The sequence below is a fragment of the Poecilia mexicana genome, unplaced genomic scaffold, assembly GCF_051168715.1.
Source record: "Poecilia mexicana isolate PSO_F unplaced genomic scaffold, ASM5116871v1 scaffold_13, whole genome shotgun sequence".
NCBI classification, from domain to species: Eukaryota; Metazoa; Chordata; class Actinopteri; order Cyprinodontiformes; family Poeciliidae; genus Poecilia; species Poecilia mexicana.
In genome coordinates this window covers 27,829,911-27,852,806 of record NW_028263382.1, presented here as the reverse complement: position 1 = coordinate 27,852,806, position 22,896 = coordinate 27,829,911, and the positions used below count along the sequence as shown (strand labels likewise).

At 38.5% G+C, this 22,896-nt stretch overlaps 1 protein-coding gene across 2 annotated transcripts; it reads left to right on the top strand.

Annotated features, from left to right (window-relative positions):
• Nucleotides 1-104: 104 nt before the first annotated feature.
• On the top strand, nucleotides 105-22,422 carry smc4 (structural maintenance of chromosomes 4). Of its 2 annotated transcripts, XM_014986945.2 has the most exons (25): nucleotides 105-316; nucleotides 1,287-1,459; nucleotides 1,556-1,716; nucleotides 2,779-2,969; nucleotides 3,547-3,738; nucleotides 4,811-4,987; nucleotides 7,286-7,450; nucleotides 7,840-7,967; nucleotides 8,169-8,309; nucleotides 8,710-8,860; nucleotides 13,166-13,330; nucleotides 13,538-13,771; nucleotides 14,318-14,503; nucleotides 14,626-14,787; nucleotides 14,887-15,112; nucleotides 16,097-16,173; nucleotides 17,778-17,930; nucleotides 18,108-18,234; nucleotides 18,467-18,656; nucleotides 20,043-20,187; nucleotides 20,312-20,485; nucleotides 20,580-20,762; nucleotides 21,379-21,611; nucleotides 21,732-21,915; nucleotides 22,143-22,422. In XM_014986945.2, the coding sequence occupies exons 3-25, from the start codon at nucleotides 1,566-1,568 to the stop codon at nucleotides 22,305-22,307; spliced, it is 3,900 nt and encodes a 1,299-aa protein (XP_014842431.2). In that variant the 5' UTR covers nucleotides 105-316; nucleotides 1,287-1,459; nucleotides 1,556-1,565; the 3' UTR covers nucleotides 22,308-22,422. The 2 variants fall into 2 exon arrangements, with proteins under 2 accessions (XP_014842431.2, XP_014842430.2); XM_014986944.2 differs by lacking the exon at nucleotides 1,287-1,459.
• The last annotated feature ends 474 nt before the right edge of the window (nucleotides 22,423-22,896 follow it).

Genomic DNA, 22,896 nt, shown 5'->3' with positions numbered 1-22,896 from the left:
TGTTCGGTTTGTGAACATAAAGGGTGTAAAGAGCTGCGTAGTTGGCTCCGTCCCCTTTTTTGAATTTCGTTTTTCTGCCCTGCCCTTTCGAACGATCCATGGTGCCTTGCGTCAGTTTGTAACGAATTTGGTTCGACGATGCAGTTTAGGCGCCATTTACAAGATACAGTTTTCAAATGGGAAGCGACTCGGAATGATACGGGGCTGAATTTTATGGATTATTTTCGTCGAGTTTTGGATTTTCTGATACTTTTTTGAATTCACAATTTTCAACAGATAGGAGGACCTCTGACGGATCGTGTGTATAACTTAGAAGGTACTTAAGGATACTTTGGTGGGGAGTAATGTGTGGGTACCGTCTATTTGCTGGAATCACAAAATTTTTTCGAAGGGACTCTTGCTGTTAGTAACCTTTTATACTAGGTTTTAGCATTAGCAACTCCAGAAATTTAACAGGAAGGCTATTGCTAATTTTAATGTGTTCGTTATTTTATAGAACAGTAATTTTAGCGAGATATTTTTTTATCATACTTTGAAACTGTGGAACATTTTACGTTATTAAAGTAAGCAATATTTTGACACTAATTAGCTTTATTGCATTTACCGTCGTTTTAGGCTGATCTGCAAGTTAAACTGGGCTAATTTGCTATCTTAGACTCAGCTTCGATATTTGACATCCATTAGCTTTAGCTGCTAACCTAACTTTACCATTAGCACCGTTGAATAGCATGATGGACCTAATGCTAAGATGTGAAAACTACGAAAAAGCCAGCACAAACGAGATGATTATTTTTAAAACGTGTGATTAAAATTTCAATCTATCGTTGTGCTTAGGTTTTATTAGTTCTGTGAATATGCATCTTATCACAGGGGTTAGGTTAGGTTAGGTTATTCCGTATTTTACCTCCGCCCCCCAGCATAAAAACTCATGGGACTGAAAGTTAATATTACTGTCAGCTTGAGAAACCCGTTTAGCTGCGCAGAAGTGGACACGCAACATAGGCGTTACAAGGCTCTAAGGGAACGATTTCACCTTATTTGCATAGAAACTCTGTCGAGCTTTCAAGTTCGCCATATTAACTCTTATTCCCCAGTTTTTCTGCTTTGTACGACTATGTGCGGCGCTATGAAAAAGATCCCCACTGCAGATGCAGACACACCACGTTATTGAATGAGTTTTTTTTCCTTTAAAAGATTTTACAGAAACTTGCGATTTTTTTTTATTTTTTTTAAACTTTTTCTTTTTCTTCTAAACATTAGGAATTTGTTGTTTTTTTCTCCCCCAGACAAATCTGCGTAACCTTATTCATCCTAATCTTCACCAGAAACCTTTACTTTGTTGTTTCACTGTGTTGGCATATGAATAAATAGAGCGATTAACAAGTAAAGGGGCGGCGGTAAGATCTGGCTGTGGCAAAGATAAAAACCTGACAGAATAGCTCCAGTGACCGACTATAATGTGAGTTTGAAGATTGACATGCACACACAAAAAAAAAAAACTCGCTCATGGATATTCCTTTTTTTTTTCTTCTTCTTCCTCCAATGGCCCCTTCAGATTTCATATCATGCCATCTAAAACAGCAAAAAGCTCCACTGCTTCCAAAAGGGAGCCAAAAAGGAAAGGGCTGCAGCCTCGGGATGACTCTGAGGACGAGTTGGATGTACCCCCTCAAGAAACCAACTCCAATGGCCAAGAGGAGGCACCGCCGACAACTGGCAAGTAACAAAGGCTGTTTTGGTGTCTCTGAATCCAAATAAGTTGCTCAGTCAATTGCTTTGCGTGTGTTGCTGTACTGGTGAAGGCCAATTGGCTCAGCTGTAGTGCTTTTTTTTTTTTTTTTTTTTTTTTTTTTTTTTTTTTTTTTTCCTCCTTCTTCTTGCGAACACGTAGTTAGAATGGGCTGATAGTTTTTTTTTTTTTTTGTCTGAAGTGCTCGTCATAAATAATTTTGGGGATGATTTTGTTAACGACGATGGTGCTTCTTGTCCGGATGTCTCCTGCAAACGAGGTAGTTTATTTCGAAAGATAAAGTGTTTTGTTTTTATTTTTTCGTTGTATATCAAGTAAAAAAAAATTGTATCAATATCAGCTCATTTCTGTCTTGCTTTTGGAAAGTTCTAGTTAGGATGGGTTAAAATGCTTAACTCTGCCTGTTTGCTTGTATTCGAGTCACAAACATCGACTCATTTTGCTTGTTTATGCTTATGTGAGCACAATAGATTTTTTTTTTTTTTTTTTGGACAGGTCGTTGTGGCTTGCTCTGGTGGCAACATAATGGTTTGAACGATATTGTTACCTCCCAAAAGAGGACTTCTGTTTGTCTTGGTGTTTTTAATTTCAGTCAGAAATGACTCAAACTGTGACGTTTTTGATCGGGACACACTTTAGTTATTCATCATCGAGCGAAGTGACTGTGGCGCATCTACTCCAGTATCAACGCTTGTCGTGGGGAGCGTTTGTGTAATAATGTGGGTTCATGGTCTTTTCTGTATTTTTCTTTTTTTCTTTTTTTTTCGGCTCGCGCTTAATTTCAGAACAAAGGAAAATGAAAATAAGCCCCGTCAACTTTCTCTCTTCGGTCGTTGTTTCACCCGAGACTTGCTGCGTGTGTTGTGTTTGTTTGTTTTATTTTTGTATGTGTGTGTGTGTGTATGTGCGCGCGCGCTCCTCCACCCCTCCCCCAGTCACCCACCCACCCCTCTTCTCTCTCTCCACCAACACCACCTGAAACGACTCGCACCAGAAGAATAAAAAGTTGTACTTTTGTTGTGCCACAGATCCGTCTCAGGGGGAAGCTGCTGAGGCGGTTGATAGTCGAAGTTTGGAGGAGATTCTCGGCAGCATCCCTCCACCTCCGCCCCCAGCAATGACCAATGAACCGGGCGCTCCTCGCCTGATGATCACACATTTAGTTAATCGCAACTTTAAGTCTTATGCAGGGGAGCAGATTCTGGGGCCTTTTCACAAGGTATGACCAAACATGGATGTGAAGCCTTTTTTTAATATCTGACAGGGCAAAACTGCTTTGAATCTGTTTGATAACATCACTTGTGTTAAGTGTCAACCTTACTGTTTTTGTCTTAGTCTTATTTTATTTCCTGGCTTTTTTTGTGCCCTGTTGAAGACATACAAATATTAAAACACTAGAAAAGGGTGCAGTTTTATGGTATTTAAATATATTGAAAATAAATAAATAAATAAGTGAGAAGGTCACAATCCTCCATTTTGATTTTGATTTTGTTAGTGAATCTCTCAACCAGAAGTGATTTATTGCTGTTCCCACAGTTCCATTTTAATTATGACTTTCTTCAAACCTTTGCCTTTTCACTGTATTTTGCTCACACAGTTTCTGCTCAGGCTGGGTTTTAGCACGTCAACCCTTAACTACACTCACATGGAATACTTTCAGTATTACAGATTTACCTAGATAAAATGCTACCACACGTCTCTAAAAATGCAACCTTTACACTGTTTGTTGTAGATGTTGTGTATCTTCATATAATTGATTTCTTATATTTTTATCTCCTTCCTTACCTGTCTCCCAGCGCTTTTCCTGCATCATTGGTCCCAATGGAAGTGGAAAGTCCAATGTGATAGATTCAATGCTCTTTGTGTTTGGATACAGAGCTCAAAAGATCAGATCGAAAAAGCTCTCAGTGCTGATTCACAGCTCTGATAAACACAAGGATGTGCAAAGCTGTACTGTGGAGGTGCATTTTCAAAAGATTATTGATAAGGTATATTTATCTATATTTCTTTCACACTGAAACAACACACACTCATTTCATATGGTTCAATATTCAGCCCAAACTGAAAAACTCAATCAGGCAGATTTTTTTTTTTTTGTTTTGTTTTGTTTTTACAGGACAGTAATGATTGTCTGATTTTTAAAAATATTATTTATCAGATGTCATAATATAATTACCACTCATTTGTAACATTAGTGAGTAAACACAAACTCAAATCAGTCTTGAAAGTTACAGTTTACACCCCCTCATGCTATATTCACCTCACATCGCACTAGTTACTGCCTGTATTTCCAGTTGTTTTTTTTTTAATTATTATTATTTTATTTTATTTTGAATTAATAATTTGCTGACACGGCCCAAGTTATTTTACTGCAGTGTAAATATATCTGTGACAGGGAATATTCTATTCAGATCACAATTTACTGCTAAAAAAAACCCTAAACAGTATTTTTTCACATTAAAATTATTTTTTTACCCTGCCTTTGGGAGTGTAAGTAATTCTGCCTCTGGCTGACCTTACATCGAAAAAGGAGCATTTTACTTCGCCTCACAAGTGCTGAAAAAATCAAATCAAATTGTTAAACTCATGACTTAATTTTTCTGGAGTTCCTCTTCCCACAGAAATGCTGTTTCTGAAGTAAAAATAATTTTTTGTAAAGGTGGTGTACACAGCCTGAAATACAAGCCCTGTTTGCTAAAGTAAAGAATTTTTAGGCACGCTGCCAACTCTTTTGTTGTGCATTTGCAATCTCCTCATTTCACTGAACATGTTTAACTTCTGTAAATGTGACAAATTGCACCAATATATATTTTTTTTATAAATTTTTTCTTTCCTCCAACACATTACAGTTGTTTGTCTAAATCTCTGATGTTTTTGGAAGTGTTTAAGTCTTAATTGTCTCCGGTGTTCTTCCCTTTGTAACAACCAGTGATTTTTGTGAGTGCTGTGAATTGTAAAGCTGGATGTTTAGAGCTGTTTGAGTCTCTCCTAAACTCTTCTGTTCTGCTGCTGTGTCTTCTGTCCCCCCTCCCCCCTACCCCACCCCTCCCCCCGAGCCAGGAAGGAGATGACTACGAAGTCGTCCCTAACAGCAAGTTCTATGTTTCCAGGACTGCCAACAGAGACAGTTCCTCTTACTACCATATTGATGGCAAAAAGGCCACTTTCAAAGAAGTTGGCACTTTACTCCGCAGCCACGGTATTGATCTAGACCACAACAGATTTCTGATCTTGCAGGTAATTGTATTTTTATTTTTTTTAATTTTTTTATTCCTTCCTATGACCATCCTGTTCTGTTTACCAGTCCCTGCTCTTCATCCCATTTCCTGGTGAAAGTTTTAAAATATTATTTTCTGCTCTGCCTGTCTCTGTATGTGTGTGTGTGTGTGTGTTGGGGGGAGGGGGCTGAAATAACCTGTTGCACTGGAATTGGAAAGGAGAGAAGAGGAGAGGAGAGTGCTCTGCCATCCCTTAGACTGCTATAGCAGCGCATCATGGTTTGAAACAATGTGAAAAAGGTGCGAACCATTATTTGCTGCTTTAGAATTTTAAGGAAAAGACACAATTTGACCAGCTGACCAGCATGCATCTGAGTGTTTGAAGGATTTCCCACTATGTAAGAGAGTTTTTGTTTTGGGGGGCTGAGCCACCAGTGGAGGACAGGTTGGACCCTCCCTTTCTCATGTACCTGCCACACTTTAGCAGCACGTAAATATTGGTGTGTGAAGAAAAAAAAAAAACCAATATTAGCAGTGCTGCTTCAGGGTGGCGGGGTAAAACACCCTCCACTGCCATGGCTCTCATTTTCATTGAATTTTATAATTTTTTAAAAAATTTATTTGTTTTTTTTTTTACTCTCTGACGTAAACTGAATTCTTGAAAATAATATTTTCTTGTTTAATTATTTATATATTTTCCCCATGTGTTTTGCAACTCACCCTGAAAAAGTTCACATGTTACACTCCTACCCCTGCAAAGTGTATTGCATCTTACCTGCCTGGTTACTACTGATCAACTGAAGGCACATGATTAAAATTTAGTTGTATTTGGATCCCTTATTTTATTTCAGTGGTGAACTTTTTTTTTTTCTTTCTTTCAATGTGAGCATGACCATTTTCATTCCTCTTTTATGTTTCTGTCGGTGACGTGGCTGCATGACTGGATAGAGGTTTAAACTTGGTCTTCAAGGTCACCTCACTTTTCCAGGCCTCTGGTAAATAAGGGGAAGCTGTCTAGTTTGTGCACTGATCAGAGGAGAGGATGATGTGGAGATTCCCCCACCACCCAACTCTTTCTTAAAGCTGCTTTTTCTCTCAGATTCAAAATTTAAACTACATTGTTCTTTTTTGTTGTTTTTTTTTTATCTCAAATTGAGACTCTTAAAAAGAAGCATTTTATTTAAAAAAAAAAATCATATATAATATTATTAATTGACATGGTATTTACAATAAATAAAAAATAAATGCACATGTCCACTCCAGTAGGGTTGCACTGGAGAGTTGAGGAAGTGTGTGTGTGTGTGTGTGTGAGTGGGTGTGTGTGTATGTAGTTTTAGAGATGTTAGTTTTGTTTTAATACCTCTCATTTTTAGAGATGCACCAATCAGTTAGCCAGGGAATGGAATTAGACAATTTTTAATTATTTTTAAATTTTTTGTTGTTGCTTGGTCCTGCTCTTTGACTCGCTGCTAAACCACAGAAAACCCTTTTTTTTTTTCTTATTATAATTAATTTATTTTTCTCTGCTATTTTTAGAATGTATCAGAAATAAAGAAATCTCCCTTATTTGGTCTACAAACAAATCCACCAACTGCATATACTTTGAAAAAAATATTTTAGGTTGATTTAAAATATAAGATTAGAGAAATGTATGCTTTGACACATGAATTGAGATAATCATGTAACTCCTCATTTTGGTAGTTTTGAAGCCATTTCCAATGATCAGAAATCTTCGAGCGCATCTTTCGTCTCTTCTGTGTGATACTCCTCAAAATAAAATGAATCGGACTCGCAGGCCAGAGCTTTTAATGAACCAAAAAATCGTCATCGGCGAAGAAAAGCCAGATCAGTGCGTCGCTATTCAGTTTTACAAAAACAATATCTATTTTTATGACAATTTAAATTACTTTTTCTGTCATCACTATAGATTATTATTGGTGGGCTGCTGATATTTTAGCAGTAGTAACTCCATGTTTTATGTTCCACAAATGCAATTGTGCAATTTGTCCCTTCACAGTTGGAGATTTTCAGTGACACGATTTTTCATTTATTTATTTATTTATTTTATTCATTTTAATGTGGAACCAGGTCGTCTTTCTGTGTTGTATAATGTTATTTACACTTTTGTGCACTTTGTTTAAAATTTTGTGTGGGAGAGAGCTGTCTCTGTGTCTTAAAAAAAAAAAAAAAAAGATTGGTGCAATTTTTTTTTGTGTATGTTTTTTATTATTATTTTTATTATTTTAGTGATTTTTATGCAGCCCTATTGTGAATCAGTGTGTACCCTTCCCAATCTGCTCTTGTTTGCTGTGTGTAGGGTGAGGTGGAGCAGATTGCCATGATGAAGCCTAAAGGTCAGACGGAGCATGATGAGGGGATGCTGGAGTACCTGGAGGACATCATCGGTTCATGCCGTCTCAAAGAACCGATCCAAACTCTGTCTCGCCGCATCGAGCTGCTCAATGAGCAAAGGGGAGAAAAGGTAACTACACTTGCGAGGGTTTGTTTCTCTTTGGGAGTGTTTTTTGTAAAACTGCATAGTCGGGCTGAAAGGTGAACAAATGAGATAATAAATATGGAAATAAATATAAATGCACTCTGTCTGTTTTGTGAGACAACCCTCTCATTCACTTTGACATTCAGATATAAAGTATTACTCAAAAGTTAAATTACACCAGCTCACAAATGAGTCATTTATTGAATTTAATTTATATTCTGCTTGTACCTAATTATTTTTATGTCTCTCTGGTGTAGCTTCTGATAGCCGAATTTCATTAGACCACAGAATTTAGGATTTTTCTCATTTATTTGTTTTTAAACCTTTGTCTAGAAATTAAAGTATCAGATGTTTGTTTTTTTTTTCTGTCCTAGCTGAATCGAGTTAAGCTGGTAGAAAAGGAGAAAAATGCTCTGGAGGGGGAAAAGAATAAAGCCGTGGAGTTCCTCACCTTGGAGAACGACATCTTCAAACACAAGAGCCAGCTCCACCAGTACTATGTGTGAGTTACACCAGCAGCACCTCTGTGCTACAGACAGGACAAAATATGACAAAAAGAAGGACCAGCAAGAGCTCTGTGGGATGCTTCTCTGATATCTTACCATTATGAAGTGTATAAATAGAAAAAAATCATTATTGCATAATTTTTTTTAATTTTTTATATTTTTTTTAAGCAAATATTTTGGTTTCTGTTTGCCTTTAGTCATGATCTACGAAAACGTGTGACTGATAAAGAACAGGAAAAGCAAAAGATCTTGGAGGAAACCAAGGAGCTCACCGAAAAAAATGCAAAGATATCAGAAGAGATGGAAAAAATGAACCAAGAGCTCCAAAATGTGGAAAAGTAAGAAATTTGCTTCTCTTTTTTTTTCTTCTTTAACTTGTTTCTTCTGTTACTAATGTAACCCGGTTTGTGTACTAAATAACATTTCTGTTAATTTAGGTTTGTATTTGTTTGTTCAGACATTAAGAGGAATTCATCAGCACTTAGTTTCTAATCTGCGTGAAATTAGTAATTTATAAAGTAGTTAGCTTTGAAAAAGAGTAGAAACATGTCAGTTTCATCTATTGTTATTCCCTTAAAGGAAGATTTTTTACTAAAAAACATGTTACAGAAACTGTTGTCCCTTTACCCCCTTATTTATTAGTGTTTTTTTTTTAAAGGATTTCTTTTGATAGATTTTCTTCCCCCCATAAAACTGATTTGAATTTAATTCTTTAAAAAAATGCTTTTCCTCCACCAGGAAAAAAAATAAGATCAACAAGTATATTGAGACCCAGAAGGGAAAGTTCACCCAGCTGGACCTGCAGGATGTTGAAGTGCGTGAGAAGATTAAACACTCAAAGAGCAAGAACAAGGCGCTGCAGAAGCAGCTGGAAAAAGACCAGAAAAAGGTGTGTTGGCCTTTAGGTTGCAGCAGATCCACTGTAGCATGCAGCTCAGTGACTTTATCTCACTTGGTTTTAGTGTTTGCTGCTCTGGGATAGATAAGTTGTGTCACTCTGACAGTGTCACTGCAGGCAGCAGCAGCACAGTTCAGAGGCACACAGATACTGGATCTGACAGAGGCGTGTAATTTTAGCCTTTTGTTTTCTAAATTTACTCCTCACATTTAATTAAAAAGTAATGCTGAGGCAGCCGTGGCATTGCCAGGGTTGGTATGTGTGTTTTTCGTCGTGGCCTATGAAGAAATAAAATATATATATATTTTTAAAATGTGTTAGAAATGGAGCCACAAGGATTTTGGTGTTTTTGTTGCTCAGATGTAGTGAGATGGCTTGTTTGGAGGGGTCGTATGTCTCATGCGGTTGCCCGGCATGAGACATACAACTAACAATCATTTTTATCTATTATTACTTTTTTTTAAGGCTAAATATAAAAAAAAAAAAAAAAATTATTTATTTTTATTTTATTTATTTATTTATTTTTGGCTGAATCAGGTTCTCTTTAAGGAGAAAATATTTCTTAATGCACTTGAAAAATACAATTTTACTAAGTATTTTTGGTCTAGCTTCCAGTACGAATATCTTAGTACACCTAAAATAAGTCAAAACATACAAGTAACTTTTCAGCAAGATGTAGGATCTTGTTTTAAGTCAGTAATTCTTGAATAGAGATGAAACGGTACCAGTTTGTCTGGCAGATTATTTCACTGATTGCATGGGGGAAAATGTGGTAAAAGTGAAATAATCTACTAGTGGAACTAGTTCTTTTTATTTTATTAATATTGAGGAATTGGTACTTATTTACTCAAAACAAGCTCCTAAACTAGCTGTAAGTTTGACTTATTTCAGATGTACTAAGATGTTTATACCAGAATTTACAAAAAAGTTACTTATTAGGATTTAGTGTTTTCGCAGTGTGGTAATTTTTATAATTTTTATCTGTGAAAATTTGTGCTTCTGAAGAGATACAAATTAAATAAATAGAAAACAATAAATAAATTGTTTAATAGCTTTTGGGACCACATTTTGTCTGACTGAACGTTGATTGCGATGCTAAAGAAAATGCAAAACTGTGTCTTTTCTTGTCTTACTTAAAATCCGGATATTTTTACTCACTAATATTTGCATCAAGGAATGGTTCCTTTTTTATGAATTACAGTCATGGTGAAACAACTACTGTACAAATAATTCCTTATTTGAAAAAAATATATATTTTCAGCAGTGCTTGAAGAAGAGATGTTTTACATGATTTTTGTGGTTTCATTACAGTGATACTGTCGACGGAATAAAATAAAAACTAATGTGAAACTGTCAACGAGTTATCAGACACTAGGGGGCCGTGAAGCTGCACAAAGTGAATCTGGGCGTGTGCTTTGCTAAACTATTTTTGTCCTGATGGGTTAAACTGCCAATCCTTTTATTTTTTGCAACATAGCTGATCCAAATCATTTGTCAGGCTTTGCTTCGGGGACGTGTGGCTGACGTTTCCTCCCAGCTCTGAAAGCCTTTTCTTCTGGAACTCTGCTGGTCAGAGGGGGAGCTGGGCAGAGGCAGGCTGACCTCTGGGGAGCAGTGTTCTGCTGTGTGGTAGTCAACTATGGCCTGGCTTGTGTAACACTTCCAGCAGCCACATTCACATTTCACCCGCAGTTAACCCTACAGAACATAAACTATATATGCAGATGCCAATTCTTGCTTTGTTTTAGCTCTGCCAAAATGCAGACTGTTGTGCCAATCTCAACCAGGGCTTGTTTGGTCCTCATGTGCTTATATTTGATTACATGTGTGCTCTTGGTCTGCTTTAGAATGCATTGTATAGTAGCTGGTAATTTACACAGATTCTTTTTTTTTTTATGTGTCTGTTTTGTGTTTTTTTTTTTTTTTCTTCCCCTTTCCCCTCCCGATGGAACCTCCTTCTATCAAATTTATTCCAGGTCTTACACCACATGCAGAAATGGAGCATCATATCCTGTGGTTTGCTTGCTTAATGGTCCGAATTGTGATCCACAGACAATTAAACACAGTCCTGATCACGTTTCTTAGAAATAACACTTTCACAACAGGTAGTAATCTGAGCTTTATGTATTTGAGTTAGTAAAATGGGATGTTCTGACTTTAGTCAGATCTCATGCAAGCAAAGTTTTAAAGGAAATCCTATCGCAATTAAATTAGGTAGCTGTGTTCCTTCCCTATATTCTTTTCTCTTTTTTTCTTTTTATGTGCAACTATAGCAGTGCGATCAAAAATAATTGCAAAAAAAAAAAACATATATATGTGAGTCAAATATTAGTGTTTTTAAATTTTGTGTGCACTTTTGATGTAAAGGTCTTCAAAATATCTATCTTTAATCCCAATTGATTCTTCTAATTTCCGATTTTATTTTCATTTTGGCTTTCTTATTTACAGCAGCTCTGACTGCACTTGTCATATAACTCAATTCTTAAATTTTTGCTTATTTTGCCTCTGGCATCATCCGAGGTGAAGAGGGGGAAAAAGATCGACATCATAGTTGCAAGATCAAAATGAGTCATCGTCTTTCTTGGAAACCTCAAAGTGTAAATACACAAATTAGTGTCCTGGTTTCAAATTTTATCTCGTTAAAGTCAAAACAAGCTGGGAAATGATTTTTTTTTTATTATTATTTAAAAAAAAATTGTGATAAAAGCTAATGGATGAAAAATATTAATTACAGCCATGCATCTTATCTTCTTGGACCTAAAGGTCCTCACTAGCTTTAGAGCTATTCAGTTTCTGATTTATGTTTTCTATCAATGCTGCACTTTAAAGTATTTTTCACAATAGGTGGACATTTTCTTGCTTTTGGAAGCTGACAACAGTATTACATATTTACATAAAATATAGATTTGTGGCAGGCAGCTTCCTTATCGTCTCCTGTGCTTTTTTTTAATACCTTTTTTTTCCTCTTTGAGCTGAACTTGCAGACATCTTATCTGCTAAAGACTACTAAACTCACTTTTTACTTTTTGCATCATAACAGCAGCAAATATGTGTATTCAATAGGCTCCAAAATGCATAGGCAGGTAACCATGGAGATGACAGATGCAGTGCCATGTGTGTTAAGATCAGAGGTGTTGTCCTCCATGGGTTACATTTTATATTGATCTCAATAATATATAGATTATCATTTCATTTATTTTAGCACTTCAAAAACACAACAACTAATTATGTTTCTTTGACAGTTAAATTATTTAAGAATCGTGGGTCTGCTGTGGCGTAATGGAAGCCCAGGTTGCCGCCTCCATTGTTGCCTCTTCCTCTTGACTTTAAACTCTGTTAAAAGTCAAGAGCAAAAACAGGAGTTTTTGCTGTTACTTTTTGTTTTGGGTGAATTTGCTGGTGGTCACTCATGGTTGCACCATGGTCAATAGACTGGAACCTGTGGCAGTGTTGGCAGGTGCCAAAGCCTGCTAGAGAATGAAATGCGCATCTCCATAAAGCTTGTCAGCAGAGGGAAGCGTGATGTGCTCCTACGTCTCTGGATGGACTTGATGAAACCCTGTGGACACAGCAGAAGGCGACCTGGCCCCCCAAATCCACACATACTGTAGGAACCTCAGGCAACATGGCTTCTGTGCCTTACCACTCTTCCTTCAAAGTCTTGGAGCTTGACTTCTCAATGTTCAAAATTTACTTTGATGAAATAAGAACTTCTTTTGAGCACTGAGCAACAGTCTAGTCCTGTTTTTTCGCTTCTTCTTTCTTATCCAAGGTAACACGCTTCTAATGTTGCTCTCCAAACCTCGTCAGGTTCCACCAAACTCTTGAATGGGTTTTTGTTCACAGTCCTTACAGGACAGCAGTTACTTTTCACTTTTTTTTTTTTTTTACACCACACTTATTTCTCTCAACTTGCCATTGCTTCGATACAGTAATATGAAGAGACAAGTTCTTCAGCAGGAACTTGTGGCTTACCTACTTGTTGAAGGTGCGAAAACTCACTGGACAACTTTCAAGTCTTTTTAGATGATTACATAGGCTGTAACATTTTTGTATTGAATGTCTTTCTCATTCGTCTTGTATATTATTATTTTTTTTAAATAAAACTCAAAATTTGTGAGACTTAATTTAGGGTTTTCACTAGTTCTAGTCTAAACAAAAATTAACAGAAAAAAATGTCTTGACTCATAATATTCACTGCTTAATGAACTGATACCCACATTTTGAATTGAGAAAATTGTAAAATTCTCCTTCAGTTTTAACCGTTCTTTATTTGTTGTTTGGCTCATTATTCAGCTGGAGGAAGTGCGAGGCATACCAGCCAGCAGTGAACAAGCCATCTCTGAAGCGACGGCCCAGAAAGAAGACCTGGAGAAGCAGAAAGCGAAAGAAGAAGAAAAACTGAAAGTAGTGATGGAAAGTCTGAAGGAAGAGACGAGCGGCTTGCAACAGGACAAAGAGGTGTGTGTGTGTGTGTGCGTGCGTGCGTGTGTGTGTGTGTGTGTGTGTGTGTGTGTGTGTGTGTGTGTGTGTGTGTGTGTGTGTGTGGGGTTGCAGATGTCCTGACGACTTGGCTGAGGTTACCGGGATAGCTCTGCATTATCTGTTAAATGAAGTCTTCAATTGTTCTTATACTTTTTTTTTTTTAACACCCCTCTTACTTCCCAGAAAAAAGAGAAAGAGCTCATGGAACTCAGCAAGGCCGTAAACGAGACCCGCTCTCAAATGGACATCGCTCAGTCCGAGCTCGACATCTACCTCAGCCGCCACAAAACGGCTCTGGCTCAGCTCAACGCGGCCAAGCAGACGCTCCAGACGACCTCGGACACTCTCCAGGAGCGCCGGCCCGCCATCAAAGACCTGCAGGTCCAAATCCCCCTGAAGGAAAAGGAGCTCAAGAAGGTAAAACGATCGACAGCAAAAAACCAAAATCAGCGTGAAGTCTTAAGTTCCATGTATCTAAAATCAAGACCTTAAAATATTTTAAATTCATTAAAAACAACTTTAAGTTTGCTTTAAATAAGTTGATCACAGGTCTTAAATTTTGTCATGGCAGCACTATTTAAACTTTATTCAATATATATATATTTTTTTCTTGCTTGACATTATGGTTCCATTCTGTGACTTGAGTCGTTTGAGGCTGCCGCTAACCAGCCGCTAATACACCATTGCTAGCTAGCATTTTTTGTGTCCATCAGGGGAAAGTGTAAGTTTATTCTCAGTTTGCAGGATGGCGTTCATCTTCACTACTGGTTCGCCTCTATTGCCAGCCCATGCAGTGTTATGTGCATTTTTGTTCCCAAAATCTTCGATATAAAATATGCTTTTTCTTTTGTACATTCCTTTCTTAAATTTCTGTCACAATAGTCTTAAGAAATCCTTAAATGTGAGTTGGTGAACCCTGCAGAGGGAGCTTCTGCTTTACTTACTCTCTGTGTTTCACTACAGGACCAGGAAGAGTTGGAGCAGCTGCTGAAGGTGGATAATGAAAAGAGGCATGTGGTGAGAGAACTGCAGCAAAAGGTGGACGAAGCCAAGAGCTCCCTGTCCTCCAATCGCAGCCGAGGAAAAGTCTTGGACGCCCTGATGCAGCTCAAGAAGAGCGGCAAAATCCCTGGAATCTACGGGAGATTGGTAAAAAACCTGTTTACACGTTACAGAAAACCTTTCCATTTGTATATATTTTTGTCATTATTCCTATATTTGTTTCTCATCGTCGTAATGCGTGGTTTTTAAAATGTTTTTGGTGCTCGTAGGGAGATCTTGGAGCCATAGATGAAAAGTACGATGTGGCCATTTCATCTTGCTGCGGCGCTCTGGACAACATCGTGGTGGATACGATCGACACGGCTCAGAAATGCGTCACTTTCCTCAAGGAGCAGAATATCGGTGTCGCCACTTTCATCGGCCTTGACAAGGTAACGTAACTCTTAGAAACTTCAGTCACCATGCCTTTAAGATTCAGTCAACTTAAAACAGTTTTTTCACCTTTTGACTGCTTTTTTTTTTTTTTTTAGATGAAGGTCTGGGAGAAGAACATGACCCCCATTCGCACGCCAGAGAACAGCCCACGCCTCTTCGACATGGTGCGAGTAAACGATGAGAGGGTCAGACCAGCGTTCTACTTCGCCCTGAGGGACACCCTGGTCGCTCAAGACATGGAGCAGGCCACCAGGATGGCCTTCCAGAAGGACAAACGCTGGAGGGTGGTCACCCTGAAGGGGCAGATAATTGAGATGGCAGGTTGGTGAGATTCATCACTCTTACATGGATTCCTGTCCTGCTTTATTTATTTTTTGTTTTGTTTTGTTTTGGTCACTTTGTAACCACAGCTGGTACTGGTGTTAAAAAAATGTTAAAAGTTTACAGCAGAAACTGTATTTGACTAAAACATGAGTCTAGTTTTTCTTATAACTTCGACCTTTTCTGATAAAACAACTGATCAGTTCCTGGCGCTGTGTTCGTGATTCTCCTGAGCCTGTGTACATTCTCTTCAACAATACTCAGTCTGAGTGACCGTTCTGCTTTTATTTAATTAGGGAATGATATAAAAAAAAAAGATCCAATTATATATTTTGATGTAAATTCTAATGGCCTGACCTCAATTCAGTTGTTTCACAAAAACGTTAATGTGATGAGGTAAGCTTGTATATCAGTATTTTTTTTCCATAATGGGGTTTTTATACGTTTGCAGCTTATTTTCCAATCAGGAGTAGAAGGCTTTAAATCAAGGCTGTAACTGTGTTCTAAAAAAAATGACATAGTATATGAAAGAGTCCATGTGAAATTGTAGAAAAAGAGTTGCAGAATATAAACAATTGTTGGTGCAAACTACAATAATATGGTATGCTAGCTTTTTCAGATGAACTATCTGAAGTATTTCATCTGAAAACTTTTGCTCTGTATTGTTGGTGTGATGTTATTATGGCAGTTTCACTGAAGTATTTTCGCCCCGATGATCAAACCAAAACAACTGAGTCTCCTTGTTTTTGTAATTGTAACTTATTAAGTTTATGGAACCCATCTTCCTTAACCTATATTATTACTGGATAATATAAATTAACTTTAAATCATTTGTCAGAGCAGCCTTTTGGACCATCACAAGGCAAAGTGTTATCATCTTATTTCAGCTTGTCCCTCACAGACCGTGACGGGATGGTTAATAATTAACTCTCAGCCAAAGTTTTTGTTTCTCATTCTTTTGTTGTTTTTGTTTTTGTTGCACAGGAACAATGACTGGAGGTGGAAGAGTTATGAAAGGCAGGATGGGGTCTTCTATCGGCCAAGAGGTGTCCCAGGTCGAGGTTAGTTCAAAACATGCGAATAAGTAAAAAGTCACATTTTCAACTTAAACATGGCATTTAAAAAAAATAAAGAAGGTAAAAATAATTAAAATAAAACCTAACTTTTGATTAGTTTGAATTACCGTATTTTCCGCACTATAAGGCGCACCGGATTATAAGGCGCACCTTCAATGAATGGCCTATTTTAGGACTTTTTTCATACATTAGGCGCACCGCATTATAAGGCGCATAGAATAGACGCTTCATACTCTATTATTACACATCCACATTAATAAAGAAATGGTCCCCGAGTACTTTATATAGTAGGCTGGCCCAGTCGTTGTTTCACTCACGGTGTTGGTGTTGCGATATTATGCCCAACTGCTTTCTGGGTAACACAGACCAACCGACACGCTGCCGCTGCAGTCTCTGTCTCTCTTCCCCTGCCCCTCCCCCCCTTTAAATGTATTATCAAACTTTATTAACAAACCAGTGTTCTGACAACTATCCCAGCATGCACCGCGCACCACTTCTTCTACGGGGAAAAAGAAGTTGGCGGCTGCTTACCGTAGTGGACCAACTACTTAAGCAGCCTACTGCATGTCTGTGTAAACATGACGTCTTTCATTTCGATCTGAGTTAATTAGCGTAGCATTTCTGCCGGATTTTCACAACATATCAGCCACGACAATGGACATGGTCATCTTTTTTGGACGACATCAAGGTGTTTGAGCCACTGGATGCCTCCAACATTGTGCGCGTCACAGCTAAAAGCTACCGATAGATGAGGAAAACAGCAGATCCTCACACCCTCAGCATAAATATAGCTGTGGACAAGATCACTGATGCCTATTGTTCTTGCAAGGCTGGGTAAGTCGGCATTCATGGTTTTGATGGTCCACAATGTACATTAGCATATGTTTACTACTGTAGCTTGTGTTTGTGAGACGGTCACGCACGTGGTAGCTGCACTGTGACCTAAAATGGGCATTAGCCAATGAAACGCGGCCCCTGTGGTTGCTGGACCTGTTGTGGCTCAATATTGGTCCATATATAAGGCGCACCGGATCATAAGGCGCACTGTCGGCTTTTGAGGAAATTGAAGGTTTTTAGGTGCGCCTTATAGTGCGGAAAATACGGTATTTCTGATCCTGATTTTGAATAAAGTCCAGTTTCCTCTCCCTAAAGACCGTGGCAAAGACAGAGAAACTGTTGGAGGTTTAGTTGTTTTGAATCTAAAGAGAAACAAAGGTATAATGTTATCTCCATTTATTTGGCCTTTGTTTGCATCAAAGTACATGCTGTTGGTTTTATTTATAGTTTGAAAATATTGACATTTAATTCAATCAGAAGCTGGCCATTAAACTCGTTTATTATTGACTTTCCATTTTATTAAACTGATAAGAAATTATGCAAAGTAAGATTTTTTATTATTATTGTGTCATTTGCTTTTTTTTTTCCTCTTACCATCTAAAACAATATATTAGTAGCATTGTGCTCTTTTTCACTTGTCTTCAAGTTAAATAGTGTAAGTCCAACTGGGCAGCTTAAGTGCTCATGCGATGCGTGTACCAAGCGTGTCCTCCATCACAACAGAACTCAATTTTCCATGTGTGTTTTTACAGCTCGACCGTATGGAGAGCAAGCTGAATGAGAAAGTGTCAGAGCTGCACGGCTGCCAGGAGAGACGGCTGCAGTTGGAGGAGAACGTCCAGCGCCTGCAGCCTCAGCTCAGAGAGATGAAGAACACTCTGGAAAAATACACAAACAGCATGAGCGTACGACACTTTATGCACCGTTTGCCTCCTTGTTTATGCTTCAAATGATAACAGTTGCCTATATCCAGGCTTACAAATGAGCAATTTTTTTTATTTTTTTATTTTATTTTATTTTTTTACCTAATTAAAGAAGTTTCTCAAGAGTTTCCCCCCTTCCCCCCTTTCTTCTTCCCTCAGAGTCTGGCTGACCAGGAGACTCACTTGAAACTTCAGATTAAGGAGCTTGAAGCCAACGTGCTGGCAGCTGCCCCAGACAAAACCAAGCAGAAACAGATGGAGAAGAGCCTGGAGGCATTCAAGAAAGGTAGGAACTTGCATAAACTGTAAAGAGAGGTGCTAATTGTTTTATGTCATTATATCCTTCCTCATGTCAGATTAAGGCTTAACTTCTGGAAAAATACACTCTACTACCCTTTAGTATATCTTCAATACAGAGTAGATTTTAATTTAATTTGGCCTTAAGTTTTAATGCCAAAATGTTTCATTTCTTTTTTTACTTTTTTTTTTTTTTTTTGCGCCCCCCCCCCCCCCATTAGACTTTGAGTCAGCATCCAGTAAGGCCGGGAAGGTGGAAAACGAGGTGAAAAGACTCCACAACTTGATTGTTGACATCAACAGCCACAAACTGAAGGCTCAGCAGGATAAGCTTGACAAGATCAACAAAGAGCTCGACGACTGCTCCTCCATCATCACCAAGGCCAAAGTGGCCATAAAGACGGCTGATCGGTAAGGGAAGAAAATATTCAAGGTGGAACAGTCCGCCTTCTCCCTGCTGGCACTAATGGTGGGCTTTCTTTGAGGTTGGTGATGTCAGTTCTGGTTTTCTGTGTAAATATGTGTAATATGTGTCGACTCATTTGTATAATGTAACAATCAAGTGCAACAAATTTGTACCATGAAAGGAAAAAAGAAAAAAAGAAAGATTAGTTGTAGGGTCTACAAGAGAGGAATTATCAAAGTAGAGATTCACCAATATGAACATTTTGGTAAATATACTTTATTAATATCCCTATTTTGGCTAATAACCAATATTATATACATTTCCCTACTCTTTTAACACTGAAAAATGATTACACTACTAATGTTGGGTCTCTGCTTTATTTAAGCACCCCACCTTACTGTGCTGCATCACTATTTACATGCCCAAATACAACATGGCCGCCAGACTTCCTTTCCCAAAAACATGATTCAAACAGCAACATGATGGAAACTAACTTTGTTTATTAATTTCGCCCCATTTTCCCCTGTGGGACCGATATGTTAAAACATGACTAACATCAGCCGATGTTAATGCAGATATATTGTGTATCAACACATCAAATTATGACTGCCTAACCTTTATGTGATTTTTATTAAATTCAAACTCCAGACCATTTGTTGAGTTTTCTGGAAAAAAGCTTCAGTTTTCTTCATCTTTTAACGACTTCCACACTGAAGAGGGTTATAAAGACCAGGTTGCTTTTATGTCTGATATAAAAAGTGGCTCCTAGTGGTGATTTTATTTTTTCCTAGAATTTAACCTTGGTAAAATAGAAGTTATTCACAGAGAACCTCAGGCTTTAAGAGACCTCCTAAAGTGACAAAATGTTAGGAGTGGTGAGGACTTTTAGTGAGTCTTAAAGATGCAGTAGGTAACTTTTAAACTTATCCAAATCTGCACCACACAAGTTCATGCTCCTGTGTGCTTCAGAAATGTCCTGCCTGAGACATTCCCTCGTTTAGCAGACTTGGCTCAAAGGTTTGATGCTGTCTGCCCTTTAATTCAGTTTTGCAAAGTTTCATCATCGAGACGCGCAATACTTCATCCAGTCTAGATTCTACGATTGGTTCATTTCTATTAACTGCTTATTTGCTTTTTTTATTTGTTTTGTGTATCAACCTGTCACATTCTAAATGAATTTTCCTATTGGTTGCAGCAGTACAGCTTGGTAAAACGTCTCCCGGGCATAAAAGCAAATGTATACTAAAGTGAGCGGCATCTAACCAGAGTAATTCAAACGCCTTGCTTTCTGAAGGCCAATGAAATGATTGTCGTTGATCTGGTCTGCTTTAGCTGTTGCTGTCAACACCACCGGAGAAAAACGTCTAAATCCTCTTCCGTTTGTCTTCCAGGAACCTGAAAAAGTGTGAGGAGAGCGTTGCTCGTGTGCAAGCTGAGCTGGAAGAGAACGAGAAGTTGATGGCTGAGCTCACAGAACAGCTGAAGAAACTAGAAGATGAGGCGGGGGAGATCATGAAAGCCTGCCACGAGGCAGAGGTTGCTGCTCGCCATTTACGTTATTCGTATCAGAATGTCTTAAATCTGGGGGAGTGTTTCTCTCTGAGGACATCCCTAGCATCAATACAGCTGATTTACTCCTGCTTTGGTTCTGGTTGTGTAGGCCACTCTGCCTGAGGTGCAGGAGCAGTATCAGAACGTTTCCAAGGAGATCAAGGCCCTGCAGCAGCAGGAGCACGCGCTGCAAGAAGAGTCGCTCAACGTTCGGCTGACCATCGAGCAGATAGACGCCGCCATCACAAAGCACAATGGCAAGATCAAGTACTGGCAGGATGAGGTGAGTCACATAACTCTAAACCAGTACACAGCTGGGGAACAACCAAGCCCCCTGAGCTTTGTTGTCTTCAATAATGCCTGTTTTTGTCTTCCAGAGCATCAAGCTGTCCCTTCACACCATTGAGGGCCAGCCAGCAGAGGAACTCCGTGTCTTTCCTCCTGCTGAGCTGGAAGCCATATCGGATCCAAACATCCTGGTGAACAAGATCAGCATGCTGGAGAGCCAGTGTAGTCAAATGAAGCCCAATCTAGGAGCCATTGCAGAGTACAAGAAGAAGGTACGCACAAACACTACAAGGTGTCCTGGTGGTCTCGTTGGTCGGGATGAAGGAAGACTTGTTCTCATTCACTGCTGCCCCAAGAGCAGCAGTGAATTTCTAGGGTCTCCGCCTGCTTGAAAAGTCTTACATTCATGTAACTAGTTAGAAATCTTAAATTCGTAAGTTGACTTCAAATATATTAATCACAGGTCTTCAAATTTTTTTATAACTATTTAGTGTTGTACATGTTTTTTTGTTTGCTTGTTTTTCTGTCAGGCAAAAGTTTGAGTCGCGCGCAGATGTCTTCATAGCTTCTCTTGCTAATATAACTAACATAGCTCTGCTAGCTAGCTTTGTGTGTCTGTCAGGGGCGACGGTGACAGGTTAATGTTGAAACCCGACACACCGACAGCGACAAAAGTTACGCATTTGTAAATGTTTGTGTCGCGTGGCAAGCCCGCGTGTGCACGTCTACACTTACAAGCGCAAAATTTCACAAGCATGAAAACGACTGGAGAGGAGCGACGAAGCGGACATTTATCAGCAGTTGATAAAAACTGGCGCTAATGGACAGACCATGTTTTACATCGGCATAAGATAATCGCGTGTCATCTCCGACGCTTTGTGTCCTCAGGAGGAGCTGTACCTGCAGCGCGTCGCCCAGTTGGACGAGATCACAGCGGACAGAGACAGGTTCAAGCACGCCTACGAGGACCTACGTAAGCAGCGGCTCAACGAGTTCATGACCGGGTTCAACATGATCACCAACAAGCTGAAGGAGAACTACCAGATGCTGACACTAGGTGGGGATGCAGAGCTGGAGCTGGTGGACAGCTTGGATCCATTCTCTGAGGGAATCATGTTCAGGTAAGGGAGGATTAAAAAAAAAAGCAGTCAAGACGTTATTGGTGCATGCTGGGATTTATATGTGGTGCTACAGCTCTATGCTTGTTATTTATTTGACGTATTCTTTCGTTTTTGTTTTAGTGTTCGTCCACCAAAGAAAAGTTGGAAAAAGATCTTTAACCTGTCAGGAGGGGAGAAGACCCTCAGCTCTCTGGCTCTGGTGTTTGCTCTGCATCACTACAAGCCCACCCCGCTCTACTTCATGGACGAGATCGATGCCGCTCTGGACTTCAAGAACGTCTCCATCGTTGCCTGTTATATTTATGTGAGCACAATCAGGCTGCTAGTTAATATTTTTAAAGCTTTTATGATTTGTTCTCGATGGTCGCATCATAACTTTTTCTTTTTGTGACAAAAATGTCATTGTGTGATTGCAACAGGACGGTCCTTAAGCTTTAAAGTGCATAAAACGAGAGAATCCACTGCACTAAGAAATTATTCAGCAGTAACTTTGTATGCTTAAATAATTAAAAGGTGTTTTTCTTTTTACAGGAACAGACAAAGAACGCTCAGTTCATCATCATCTCCTTGAGGAACAACATGTTTGAGATCGCGGATCGTCTCATCGGCATCTATAAAACACACAACACAACCAAAAGTGTCGGAATCAATCCCAAAACAATCGTGTTCAGAGAACATGATGCCATCACGGCATAAAAAGGCAACTTTATCTTTTAATGTTCTTTCATAAACCATGTAAATATTTGTACTGTCCTTTCCAATAAAGTGCTGCTATTTCTTTAATCTGAAAAATAAAAAAGTTTTTAATAAACTTTGTGAAATTATTCTTAAACAAAATGGAAGAACTCGTAAGAACACATTTCCAGCTCTTTAAATCATGTTCAGGGGAAAATGTCCTTTTAGCTTTAGTTTATGATTTTACCAGTAATGTGAACGCTCTTTACAATATTGGCTCAATGCTCTTAACTTTTCCAGCTATCATGATTTACAATAAACTGAAATGTTAAAGGCAAAGGGAGATATTTTGACCTCTTGAAATCTGATTCTTCTAACATAATAGTTTAGTGCTGGTTTGACAGATTTGCTATACATTAAGTTTTTTTTGTTTTGTTTTTTTCATGTTTTGATGCCTCAGAATTTGAGAAAAATCCCAAACTTTAGCTCACTTTAAGGACTGAAAGTCAGAAATCCATTGGTAGAATATCATTTTTAACTAAGTCAATTGTTCAGTGTGTAGGAACTCAAACTGAAATGCAGAACATGCCACCAATGTAAAGCGGATATG